Source organism: Corvus hawaiiensis, chromosome 2 (genome assembly GCF_020740725.1).
Source record: "Corvus hawaiiensis isolate bCorHaw1 chromosome 2, bCorHaw1.pri.cur, whole genome shotgun sequence".
NCBI classification, from domain to species: domain Eukaryota; kingdom Metazoa; phylum Chordata; class Aves; order Passeriformes; family Corvidae; genus Corvus; species Corvus hawaiiensis.
The window spans coordinates 89,245,106-89,257,941 of NC_063214.1; the positions used below are offsets into that span (position 1 = coordinate 89,245,106).

At 39.4% G+C, this 12,836-nt stretch overlaps 1 protein-coding gene across 3 annotated transcripts in view; it reads right to left on the reverse strand.

Annotated features, from left to right (window-relative positions):
* JADE3 (jade family PHD finger 3) overlaps positions 1–12,836 on the reverse strand; it is a 65,816-nt gene that overhangs the window by 23,634 nt on the left and 29,346 nt on the right. For all 3 annotated transcript variants that reach the window (XM_048324551.1, XM_048324534.1, XM_048324543.1), the window contains 2 exons: positions 9,498–9,557; positions 8,290–8,372 (listed from right to left, as the gene is read on the reverse strand). In XM_048324551.1, the coding sequence (XP_048180508.1) occupies positions 8,290–8,372; positions 9,498–9,546 (132 nt within the window). In that variant the 5' untranslated portion in view covers positions 9,547–9,557. The remainder of the gene's footprint in view (positions 1–8,289; positions 8,373–9,497; positions 9,558–12,836) is intronic.

Below are 12,836 nucleotides of genomic sequence, written 5' to 3' on the forward strand. Positions count from 1 at the left end.
AAACCAAAATACCCAGGGGACCCAAGGAGAGTTTTCTAACAAATCGAGTAAATTCTACTTCAGCAGTCAGCCTCAAGGCTATGAACTAAGCCATCTACACAAGAGCAGCACACACGCCCTCAGGATTTAGACAACCAGCTTCTCCTCGTGGCTGTTTCTTTTCCAACATTTATTTGAAAAACAATACTGCTCCTTTACTAACTGTGTCCACAGAACGACAGCTAGTCTTCTCCACAGTACACACTCTCCACTCTTGGCAAGGACCACCTTCATTTTCAGTTAGCCCATGAAGTGCAGTGGTCATCTTTCAACCACCCCAAAGTAGTTCTACTTCTTACCTTATGTAAAGTACAACCCCATAACTTTATTTTAACATCACCTGTAATACCATACATATTGAAAATACCTGAAAAACAAGCATGCCACAGCTAGGCTAACAAGGTATTCCCATCCAGAAACATCCCTCCTCACAACCAGACTCAGCTGGTGTCTTTAGCACACGACAGAGAAAGGCCTTGCAGAGCTCAGCTATAGCCGAGTGCAGCTCACAAGAGCCAGCTGTGTACACACAGAAGTGGGAAACTCCCCACCACTCAGAGCATTCCACAGTAGTTACTTGGTGACAGTGGGATTTTTTAAAAATAATTTTTAGCAAGAGAGAGCATGAAAGTACAAATGAGTTTTAGCCTTACGATGCAAGACTGCTTGGCCTAAACTTAAAATTTCATTTTACTGCCAGGAATTTTTAGCTTCAACCAAAAACAGTGTAGCACTTTGAGTGAACGACATCAATGAAATGTGTCTGCTTATGTCATCATTGTCTCATAATCTAATCTTTACTATTTCAGTGAGAAATAGTAATTAGTCTATTACATACTTCATGCTTTAGGACTGGGACTTAAATCTAGAACAGAAGACCTTGTTCTTTAGTCATGTTGTGGCTTTAAGTCCAGGTGGAAATGAAACACAGCTCAGCCGCTCGCTCAACCCCTCCCCTGTCCTCCCCCCCAAATCCAGTGGAATGGGTAGGAGAATCAAAGTAAAACTTGTATGTTGAGATAAGAACAGTTTAATAATCGAAAATAAAGTAAAATACAATCATAATGGTAAATAATAGTAACACATGATAATAAAAAGGAAAAACCCAAACAAGTGATGCACAATGCAGTTGCTCACCACCCACTGACCAATGCCAGACCCTGCTTCCCAAATCCAGACCAGCTCCCCTTCCGGGTAACTTCCCCAGTTCATGTAACAAGTCCATGGTGTGGATTACCCCTTTGGTCAGTTTGGGTCACCTTCCCCAGTTATGCTCCTTCCCAGTCTTTTAGGTTTTGTGGTTCGTTTGTTTTTTTTTTATTGCATACCTCCTCGCTGACAGAGCATGAGACATATAAAAAACCAAGTCCTTGACTTAGGATTAACATGAATTACCAAATAACCAAAACATCAGTGTGTCATCAACACCATATTAATTCCAAATCCAAAACACAGCCTTGCAACAGCTATTGAGAAGAAATTAGCTCTACCCTAGCTGAAACCAGGACAGGTCAATATTAGTGTTTTGCTCTGCAGTAAGTTTGCGTGGATTTGCTGAGGAAATGAGAACCTCCCAGCCAGCTCTGCAGACTGCCATCTATAAAGCCTTTAAAAGCTAAATTCTACAAAAATTCTTGAGAAATATGGATGCTCTGCTCTCCCAAAGCACTAACACACCACAAAACAATGGTATCAAAGATATGGTTCATATGTTTTATTTGTTTTGCAGACTTCTGAGTCCTATTTGGAACTTATGTTAGAAGAATATGTCTGAGGAAAATTAACTTAGAATTTATTTTAAAATGCTTCACCAAAAGCCATCTATGATTTGAACCCAAACTCCTTCTGGAAGCACTCTATGGAAATGCAATATATAATCTTCCTCACAGGACCCTGCTGTGCTTACTATGAATAAATCAAGGCTCTGAAACAAAGAATATGATTTTGCATGAAGTATCCTTATCCATTAAAGACATCAGGAACAATACAAGTAATGCTATAGAGAATTACAGTAAATACTAGCATTGAAAACACAGAATGGTCTTGACGATAAAATGGCCTTCTACAAACCCCACCTTTGATGAACAATTCAAACATCAGATCTGCATAGACTGTCCGGCACCTTCTGTTCATCACCAATGCAAACTTAAAACCACATTAAGAAAAAAATGAGTGAAATACCTTTTCCAATATCCCTCTGCAAGCTACTACCAAAGCTGACTGATGCTACTGCTCATTCACCATGCCTTGCCCAAATGCATGTGTGAGGAAAAATAAATGGATTGTGTCATCTCTTAAAAATGTAAAGAGAACCGATACTACTTCTTGTGACACTCTCTGCGCTTTCAGGTACTTTGATCAACCGCTTACAAATGCCTAACATGAATAAGTCACTTGTCACAGGCATCTAGGCCAGGACTGGGAAACACAGCTCCAAGGCTTAAGTAAATTTTGGGTTAACTGCTCTTGTTACAATCAAAGCCCACTTTATGTTGGATAGCATGTAACTGCTTCAGTCCTAAGGCTTCCCCTGCATCCAGCAGGAGCCAGCAACAGGCAGTTCAGCTCACGCCTGTCACTTAGGAAGTCAGAAGACTCCCGGCTCAGAAACACAGTTAGGGTTTTTTAAAAAGCAGGAGGGAACTACTATGTCCTGTCTTCCCTGCAGTAGTATATTAAATCTTTTACAGCAAACAGCATGGAATAAAGGCCAGCAGCCTCTCTAAGCAGAGAACAGCTAGCATTTTCCTGGATTTTTGGTGTCCTTCCCAATCCATCTTGAATGCCAAGTTTGAAATTCCATCATCAAACACTTGAGTTTCCATAAATTACACGAGAGTTTTTCCATCATATTGATGGTCAAATAATCTTTCTTTATTGTCCTTTGAAAGGATCTAGTAACTTTCATTCCCATAAGCATCCCCAAACATTAAGGATTACTCTACCATTGCAGCTCTCAAGTACAGGCCCTGAGCAAAGGCAATTACAAAGCAGCAGGTTTACCCCTAAAAATTACATCATAAATAATAAAATTTATATTCTAATATGACCTATTACAAGTATAATGTAGCCATACAGTATCTCAGTAGTTTATCTTTGTATGGATATTTGACAGTATGTGCAAAAGACTGCCCATTTACAGGGGATGAAGCTCCAAGAACAGAATTTGGTGAGCTCATCCTGGAAAAGTAGAATTTTTCTTGTTGACACATTACAACCTGGGCATGAAGTTTCTGAACTAAGCTACCTTATAGAGAAGTGTAGAAACTTAAAGCAGGTTTGCTTTGGGTTTTGGTTGGTTGAGGGATTTTTGGCAGCAAAGTAAATAAAAGGCAACATAAATTTCAAATGAAAATGAAACTACAGTTCCAGGCACATATACCAACTGGACTGAAAAACTTAAAATGTTAAAAATGCTGTGATAGACAGGAATATGTGTAGAATTAAATGTGTAGTTCTCAAACATCCACACAATTTGGACAAGCAAGGCAATAAATCCTAATGTTAAAACCTCTACTCCCTAAAACTATTTTAACGAATTATCCAGGACTCAAGCAAATGAAATATTGTACTTTTCTTTTAAGTAGCCATGAATCTTCCTAGCCTCCTTTTACAAGCATGTATAGGAAAAGCCAGGAAATTGGATACTAAATCAACCCTACCTAACATCATGTCTCTGACAGTATCTCATGAGCCAGAAAAATGTGCAAGAACATGTCGAGTTTCCTTCTGGTTGCTAATCAGACATAAGCTTTGGATTTTGGGATTAATCCTAACAATCAATTTTTAAAGTGGTATTAATTTATACAGATACTTTAAAAAATCTGTACTTGCTATCATCTGTCCAATTCCTTTTTTAATCTTGTTTAATTCTCAGTCTCAACAACTTCCTGTAGCAGATGAGCTTCACAACCTAATTTCATGAAAAGGATATCCTTTTAATTGCTACAGATTTTCTAACTTTTGGCCTCATTTTTCAATGCCCCTGGCTGCCTTTCCTCTCCAATTCTTCCAACACAAGGACTGGCAGGACTGAAGCACTCTAGCTCTGCTGTTTCCAAACCATTCATACTTTACTGTTATGCCTGCTCATTCACTTCAAAGGTAAAATAGCTCAGCCTTTTCACAAGCAGGATCTTCCACACCTTTCTGCATTTGGGTCACCTCTTCCTAAAGAGTTCAAATAGCCTGAGAGAGCATCTCAAAGGAAAAGAAGATCATAAAAGTAACTGATGAGTTTGCACCTCCAACCTTACATATTTCTTTAAAATCAACTAACCCAAGCAGGCTAAACAGTAGCTCATGGATAATGCATGTTTGCTAGAGGTCTTGAGAAGCCTGTACACATGTCCTGGATAATTCAGAATTTTCTAAGGTAAGCATGCACATAAAACTGACAGTCTCTTATTACACATGGTACACACACAGCAATATGGTTTAACCACATTGCCCATTCATTCACAAAACAAAATCAAGCACTTTCAAACAGCAAAGAGAGTCCATTTTCTGCCAAGAATCTAGTCTTACAGGGTGCTTCTCAGGATCAAGACCTACGATTTATGTGGCAGTTAAATGCCACTAAACAGTTTCATGTACCCAAGTAATGAATGCAGACCATTTACTTTTGGAAGACAAGCCGCATTTTACATAATAATACAGCTGTCACAATCAGCAATGAGGGATTAAAAACTACTCTTGCTGTGAAAGACAAAACCCTATTTGCAAAGAGAGGTAAAATACTGCCATGCTATATGGGAAGGGTTTTAAAAAAAAAAAAGCACAATGCTAACTTAACTTCTTTGCAGTTTCAAGAGGGAGACAGGATTGAAAAAAAATATACATAAACTTGAGTGTCATGAAGATCTCTTAGGCTACTTTGTGACCCCACTAGCATAAGGGAAAAGAAATGGTCAGTCATTCAGGAAGGTCAAGCTAATGGGTTTTCACTGCAAAAATTATTCCCACTACTCTGCTATCATTTTCTGCTGCAGCTTTCATGGAGACAGGAAACTGCCAAGTACAGGCTTCATGCTGAGCCAGACATCCAAATGCCTCCTACCCTGCTGCTCCCACACAGCCTACTGCTGAGGCCTGAGAGTCTCTCCTATCTATGTTTAAATCCACTAAGGGGCAACACCACAAACGGTATGTGGCCAACATCATCATAGAAGTCTCCAAACCAGCTATGACTTTGTATTACTGGTGCGCCTCTAGCCTTAACAGAGCTAATTTATTCAAAGTAAATGCTAAAGCTAATTGAATAACAGAATTTTTAAGTCACCATTTCAGTAGTTTGTGATAGATTGTAATCCAGAAGGGGAGCAGTGAGAGACACAGCCTTGCTTTTGACATTACATACAGAAGCACCACGGTCTGAGGAAGCATCATTACAGGCTTCCCTTGTTTTCACTTTCTTCTCCAAGAGGAAACTGGAGTAAGTTGAAACCAGGTCCAACTCAGTAACATCCCTTCTGGATTGATACAGGCTCTGGAGCTAGGCTTTGACATTTGCACTGTAAACGACATCTCTTGGCCTGGCAGTAACACCAGATGACCTCACTCCACTGAGGCCATTCCCAAATCCACCTGGATTTTAAAGCATCGGGAAGGCAATTCAAGGCAGAGCAGTCCTCAGATGCAGCCACTCATCACTTTTTACAGCCAACCTCAGAGGACACTGGCACATACACTCACTACTTGCTTGTTGGAGTACCAAACCCAAGCTTTTATTTGGAGAGAACCCAGGTACTCAGGTTGGGCTGGTAATGGTAGAGGAAGGGGAAGAAAGTCTAAGTATTCACATGCAATTTATTTGAAGAAGCAAGGCTTACTGGCATGAAAGAAAAATGAACCATGAACAAAAATATTCCCAAACAGCTATTTATAGCTTTGACCTTCTAGATTTTCTGCATCACTAACTCAAGAAACAGCCTGCTGCCTGGCAAGTAGAGGTGAATGAAAGAAGAGCAATGCCAACTTGTTACAGAGAGGCCTTGCTAAAGAGATGCTGTCAGCCTGACAATTTAAATTTCTATCTAATAGATATTAGACAACTATTACTACAAAAAGCTTGTTACAACATGAGTTTCGGAAGGGTGTATAGTGGGGTCCCTTTTCAGTATTTGCTTTGCACCCTTGTCACCACTTGATGCATAAGTAATCAATTTCAATGCTCTGCTGACAAAAGCATTTCATATAATACACTTGCCAGCATATGCTTTTCAAGGGGTTGGAGGGAGCACTTGCTTTTAGCAGAAGAAAAGGAAAAATGTAAGAATAGCCAGAAGTCTTATGTACAAGAGGTAGAGCTTACTACTGTCACCTTCCCTTCCATTCCCTTTCCAGGAGAACTTAATTTGTTTCAGAGATCTTTTAAATATTGTACTCAGGACACTCTTTCCAAAGAGTATGTATTCTAAAGTTTGCAATTTCATTCCTTTTTTTTTTTCCCTTCTTTTTCCCCCCCTGGGAGGGGGATCTTAAATCAAATATGACAAAGAGATTCTAGTATTATTAGAAGGATTACATTATGAAATAGACTTTTTAAATTTCAAGTGTATATTCCAGATTTTGTTCTTCCAAGTTTTATGTTTTCAAGCATTAAAGGAATCAAGATTTTGCCTTGGAACTGGTGGAAAGCAGCGAAGATGATCTCAAAAGGAGGAACTGAAAACACTGCTCATTTTAATTCCTATAGGTTACGTAAACAACACTTGTACGCTACATACCTGGACCACATCTTCATAATTATTGTTTTAATGTACATATGCACATAGAGACAGAATGCAACAAACTCAAAGAAGGCTGTAATAGGGCAATCCCTAAGGCGAAGACATACAACAAGGAAACCGGATGGCTGGGCAGAAAGAAGGGACTGGGAAGGGACTAACACTGAAGTGTATGTGAAACACCAACAAGCCTGGCAATGTATGTGCTTCAGCTCCCATTAGCACAGCTTGACTGGTAACAAAGCTACTGCCTAGGCACACATGAGCAACACTTACAAGACCTCAGTAGCCACAAGCTGTCTTAAGATTAAAATTCTTACAGAACCATAATCCTCATAACATTTTAAAGGCAAAAAGCTTAGTGGGCTTTTCTTAACCTTCTTGGTGGCTGCAAATAAAACACTATGTAGCTAGTTCTAGACAATTTTATTTTTTAGAACTTTTTTAGCATTTTATTTTAGAAATAAGTGAGTTTTCTTGAATTGACTTGCAGTAAGAATTAAGCTCCCAAAGAAATGACACATTCTGTATCATTTACCTTGTTCTTACCAAAACAAACCCATCTAGTTAGCAGCATTTAGAAAAGAAGCATGAAGTATGTTTGCTGAATAGCTTAAGCTATAGGAGCACAATCCACACATTTCACACAACCTTGCACAGCAGTAAGTAACCACTCAGGTAAAAAGCTGCTGGTAAAGTACACAACTTCTGGGACATAACTTTAAATTCTATAGAAATAAAGTGGGTTTTGTCAGTCTTTTTTCAGCAGTGATACCAAAATTCTGAAGGACTCATTCAGAGGCAATGTGATAACAAGTAAGGGGAATTAGCTACAAGAAATATTTCTCCTATTTGCAGTTAGTATCTGACTTCAGCCCTCAAGAAAGCAAGCATAAAATCTGAAGAAGGCAGCCAACAAATATTCCACTACGACGGGCTACCAGTGGAGTGGTTGACAGGATGGCTTTGGGCACCGAATTGTGCATGAATGCCAATTTATTAAATGGGTCAATACAGGTCCAGTAACAGTGGTGATAGGTGTTGAGGTTCTAACAGGTGGAGACAGCAGAGTAAAAAAAAAAAAGCTTTGCTGACAGTAAAAAGCCAAGAGTAACAAAGTAGCAGAGCAAACACTGCATATACATATCCTACCCACTTAATTGTCCCACTGTTTAATCCTAAAGCAGAAAGACAGTAGCCTTCCCAAACATATATGAACCACTTTTCTGTGCTATACTCTCGAATCCTAAGACCATACCAGCTTTTGCCAATTTCAAAATGATACTAAAATTTCAGGGAAAGGACAAACTACATGTTACTGTCTGCAAATGCCGTAAATCATTTTGGTACATCAAACACCAGAGTTCCTGTAATACTCACAGTGAAGAAAATGTGGATTCACAGAGAATTTAACAGGTGGCAAAAGGACTCACCAGCAACCGATTCATAGCTCACTACTTCAAGGCTCAGAAACATGAAAACTGCATGACAGAAAACTACTAGTGACCAACCCAGTTCTTACCTCAGCAGGCTTCTTTTGTTCATTTGCTGGTGTTTTTGACTTGCTCCTGTATTTAGAACAAGAAGAAAAGGAAGTGGAAGGACCTGTTAAAAAAAAAAAAAAAAAAAAAGAAATTAAAAAGGATCATTATAGCTCAGTTAAATTCATTTAATTTTTCCAGTAAAACACAAGTCGCTCCAATCTCTTGAATTACAATTTTTGACAAGATGTGGGCAAAAAAAACCTGTTAGGCAGTCTGTAGGCTTAATTTCAGCTCCTCCTGTTCCACTTGTTCTTTATAAAACCACAGCACACCAAGCTTATGGGTACATTCTGCTCTGCCCAACGCAAGCATGAGTAAACAGAAACAAGCAGACAGACTGCTTTCCTTCATTTAGTTCCCTTCTAACAAAGTGGAAGGAAGAGTAAAACAGAGTTTGAAAATGCTCAACCTCCCCCCCCCCCAAAGAACAAAGCAATGATACCAAAATGTGCTGATGAGAGATGCAAAAAACCCACAGGGTGATATCTTGGAAGTTTCTGGCAAAATGTTATTTCAGCAGAGGATACATCAATGACTTGCAATGAATTATTATTATGTATAGAGCTATTAGGTAGGCATAGGTTTATAAGAAACAAACAATACCCTGCCATACAGGGTTGTTCTGTTTTGGGTTTTTTGCAGATAAAATGGGAAGATATTCAGGAAGACATCTGCCAAGGAACACTTAAAATGTAACTTTACTAAATTATTTAACAGACTGAAGTGGAGTAGATCAAGAACCAGTATGAGATAACATAACAATCAATATACTGATTATAATTCTAACACATCAATGCTCAAATAACTTGCCACCCCCAACTATTATAACATTGAAGCTCTGCACAACATGAGACAACAGGATGCTTTTTAAAAGAGTAATCACAGAATAGAACCCTGGGCAGTAAAATTTCTCTTGATTTACAAATTTTTTCTTGCCAGCTATGAATGAGAAAGATATGAGTTTCTCTGGAAATTTAAAGTATACTCAAAATTCCCCTTATAAGATCCTTTGCCTTATTTTCCTCTGGTAACATGGTTCAGAACACTGAAGGCCACAAATGCAAAAAGCAATCAATCAAGAAACATTTTTCTTCTAAATTTTAAGAGGTGAAAGTTTCCCCTCAAACCACACAAGGAAACCACAAGCGGGTGATAGACCAAAGGAAAACTAGCAGGTATTACTTACTCTCATTGTCTGAACTGTCACTGGTGCTTAGATGCCTGTGGCGTTTCATCCTGACGCATCCTAAAGAGAAAAAAAAAAGTTTATGGCAACCATTCTACCAGAAAATCACCAGCTGCTGGCTGATGCCAAGTTCTTCACACTAAAGGCAAAGCTCCTCTGAAGAGGTCTCAAGCATAGAAATAATCCCAGTTCAGTCACTATGTTTTATTTCTGCAGGCAACTATTATATCACAGTATTATTTGTGAAACTGAGCACCCCCAAAACCAGCATGCCTCTGCTGGGCAGAGCTTGCTTTTAATTTTGCAAAAATAAGTGCAACCCGCCAGCTGATTCCCGGCAGGGCATGAGCGGTGCACTGCTCGACTCAATGTCCCATCTGTTCAGCTGGAGGAAGAGTTGCCATGGTGGCAGTAGCTAGCTGAGAGACGGGTGGAGGCCAGGAAATAAGGTGGATGCACAGCAAGGCAAGGATTTAGAATGATAACACACCTTAAAAAACCCTAAACAAACAAACAAACAAAACAAAGCACAAAGAAACCCTAAGGCATCGATACAAAGCAAGAGGTAGATTTTAAATAGCGACAATCATAGAAAGTAGTGACTGATCACCATTTATTTCACAAGAAATGTGGTTTCCAGAAGTTTGAGAATTGATCAAGAGTATACTTCAGTGGCACTGCACCACTTGCATTAAAAAAAGGTATTGAACTTTTTGAAATTCATTTTTGACCATGTAATGCTACAGAGAGAAGGGAAAAACAAATTTCTGCACCTCTACTTAAAAGAAAAATCAAAACAGTTATCAGATACATACTCTAAACAAGTGCCAAGAAAAATCCATATACATTCTTATTAGTCCTGCCACTCTATAATATTCAATGTTACGTTTGTTAAATAAGGTTCAATAACAGTTTACAATTAATAGCAGTAAATAAAAATCACCCCTATGTTTGTAATGGAATGAATGAGAAAATCAATAGAGAAAAGAAGTAAAAAGTAATTCTGCAGGAATAGACAAGAACTCTCTTCAGTTTTTTTTGTTTGTTTTTAAGCAGATCTGCACAAGTAAGCTACAGATATCTGAACCTGAAATGTCTGCAGTACTCTAAGTGCCAGCTTGCCTATACCTGAAATACAAGCAGCTTCATTGCTTAAACATAACCACACGCCATTAAAAAAGCAACACAGCTAAATATCCCATTTGATAAGCACTCCACATTAGTTACTGTACAATGGGTCTTGAGATTATCCAAATACCACGGGATAAACAAGATTTCCAGATAAAAGAAGCCTGCCCAAAGGCTTTGAAGAGATTGAAATTGAATTGTTTGCAGCACAAGTGTTTAATTTAGCGGAAAATTTCAGCAGTCTTTGTATTTAAGGGAGTGAGTTTACTGAATCTAAATGCAGTGATCACTCGAAGTTTAAATCAATCCTTTCAACCTGTTACAAAAAAAAGACATTGTCCACACTCCTGAAAGCTGACAAAGGAAGCAATGCTTCCCATTTTCAAGAAAGCAGATACAGAACTTCTGAGTCAGGTATTTAACCTGGCAGGGGAGGGGGAAGACAGAAAGACACAGGACAAAGGTAATTTGCATCATCACTTAAGCAGGGTATAAAATTCCATTACACAACAAATAATTCCACATTAATTCACCTTCTCACAGCTCAGGCAACATAGGGGAGACAAGGCAGCCATGCTGTATGTGCAGACCAGTGTACAAGAAAAGACCAACATCAAAAATTAAATACCCAAACCACCACAGGGCTTTGCTTCCAGCAAGCAATGTAAGGTCGCTTGTACAGATGAAGAAACTTCCATTAAGCTCTTGGACAAAAGCTGTTCAACAGGTAGAAAGCACTGGGGTCAGAAGGACTTGTCTTTTTACATGTTTTGGCGATACCAGACTTGAGGTTTGCTGCAGGGTAATGAAGGCAGGTCTAGAAGACTATTTTCATATTGCCAACTTGCAAAGTTTAAAGGCATGGATTTTAATCAAGAGCAAATAAAATTGTACTGCCTGTTTAAGAGCTTGCACTCCAGGCCAAACCCAGGCCCGTGGAGCATGCAACTCTTCCTAAAAAAAGCAGGTTCTGCTCATGACAACTTATCTGCTGGCAGGCTTCACTTCCAAACAACCTGTGCTTAAAGGCCATCAGGTATCTTATGAGACGTTGGGAGACAACAAAAAGAAGCACCTAGGTGAGCCAAGCAGTACTGCCCACTTCCATGTCTTAGCAAGAAATAAAAGTGCTTGCTGCTTGCTTTGGTTTTATGTTCAGGTGAATTTTTGAGCAATTGTTAAAAGGTGACAAAAGCTTATGGCAGGCAATTCCCATCTCTTAGAGTCTATATAAACATGCAGCAATAAAACCTTTTCATTCTGTACTAAGGACAGCTATCTGCAGAGCACAACATGAGCAATCAAAGTAGGGTCAAACATGAGGTTGAGAGAGCCAACTACAGGACAGAACACCCAGAAAGCCTGGACTTCTGCCTGGGCAACTGGGAAAGAAGAGCAGAGATGTCTACGCTTCAAAGACAGCTTACACAGAAATGGCAAGTGTAACGAAAACTTCGGAACAGAAAGCACACCTCTGCCAACAACTCCATGAGAGTGGAAAAACAAACAAACAAACAAAAACTAAACAAAAGTAACAAGCTGCTATTTGAGAACTGGATTTGTAGCAGCTTAGGCAAGAGATTTACACCTCCATGATAGCAGACAGAAAAAGTAGTCACTGAGGGCAAAAAGCCCTGAATAGTTAATAGTACTGGATTTCAGCAATATTTACCACATCAACAGTGAATAAAAATCCACAGTTACAAAAAATTACAGGTGTACTGTGTTTGGTAAGACAGGTTATTTAAGTGACTAACAGGCTACAAGTTCACTCTATGTCCCCATGTGAGGCAGGAGGATCCAGACCCTCAGCACCATTCAGCAGAGACTACCTCTACAGGGGATTTCACTCTTCTTTTTAACGGAGAACCCCTTTGCTGTACCTTGTGTACACTGGGACTGACACACAACTTCCAGCTCATTTCCACCCTAAAGCATGAGGGCTCATCAGAAAGGCTCACTGATAATGATGCTTCCATTCCCTAGACATTAGGGAGGGATCCCAAAGTAACATCCTTTCAGTGGGAAAGCTCCTGCATCACACCTCACCTGCCTTTGAAGAATCAGAAGCTGCTCAGTTCAGAAAAACAGGAGACACACACATATCACCCCCCCACTGTGGAAATTGATGTCAAACTTTCCCAGCTTCAGTCCTAAATCCCCAAAGCAGACTGGCATCCTTCAGTTTGTCCAGGCATTTTGCAAATGTGC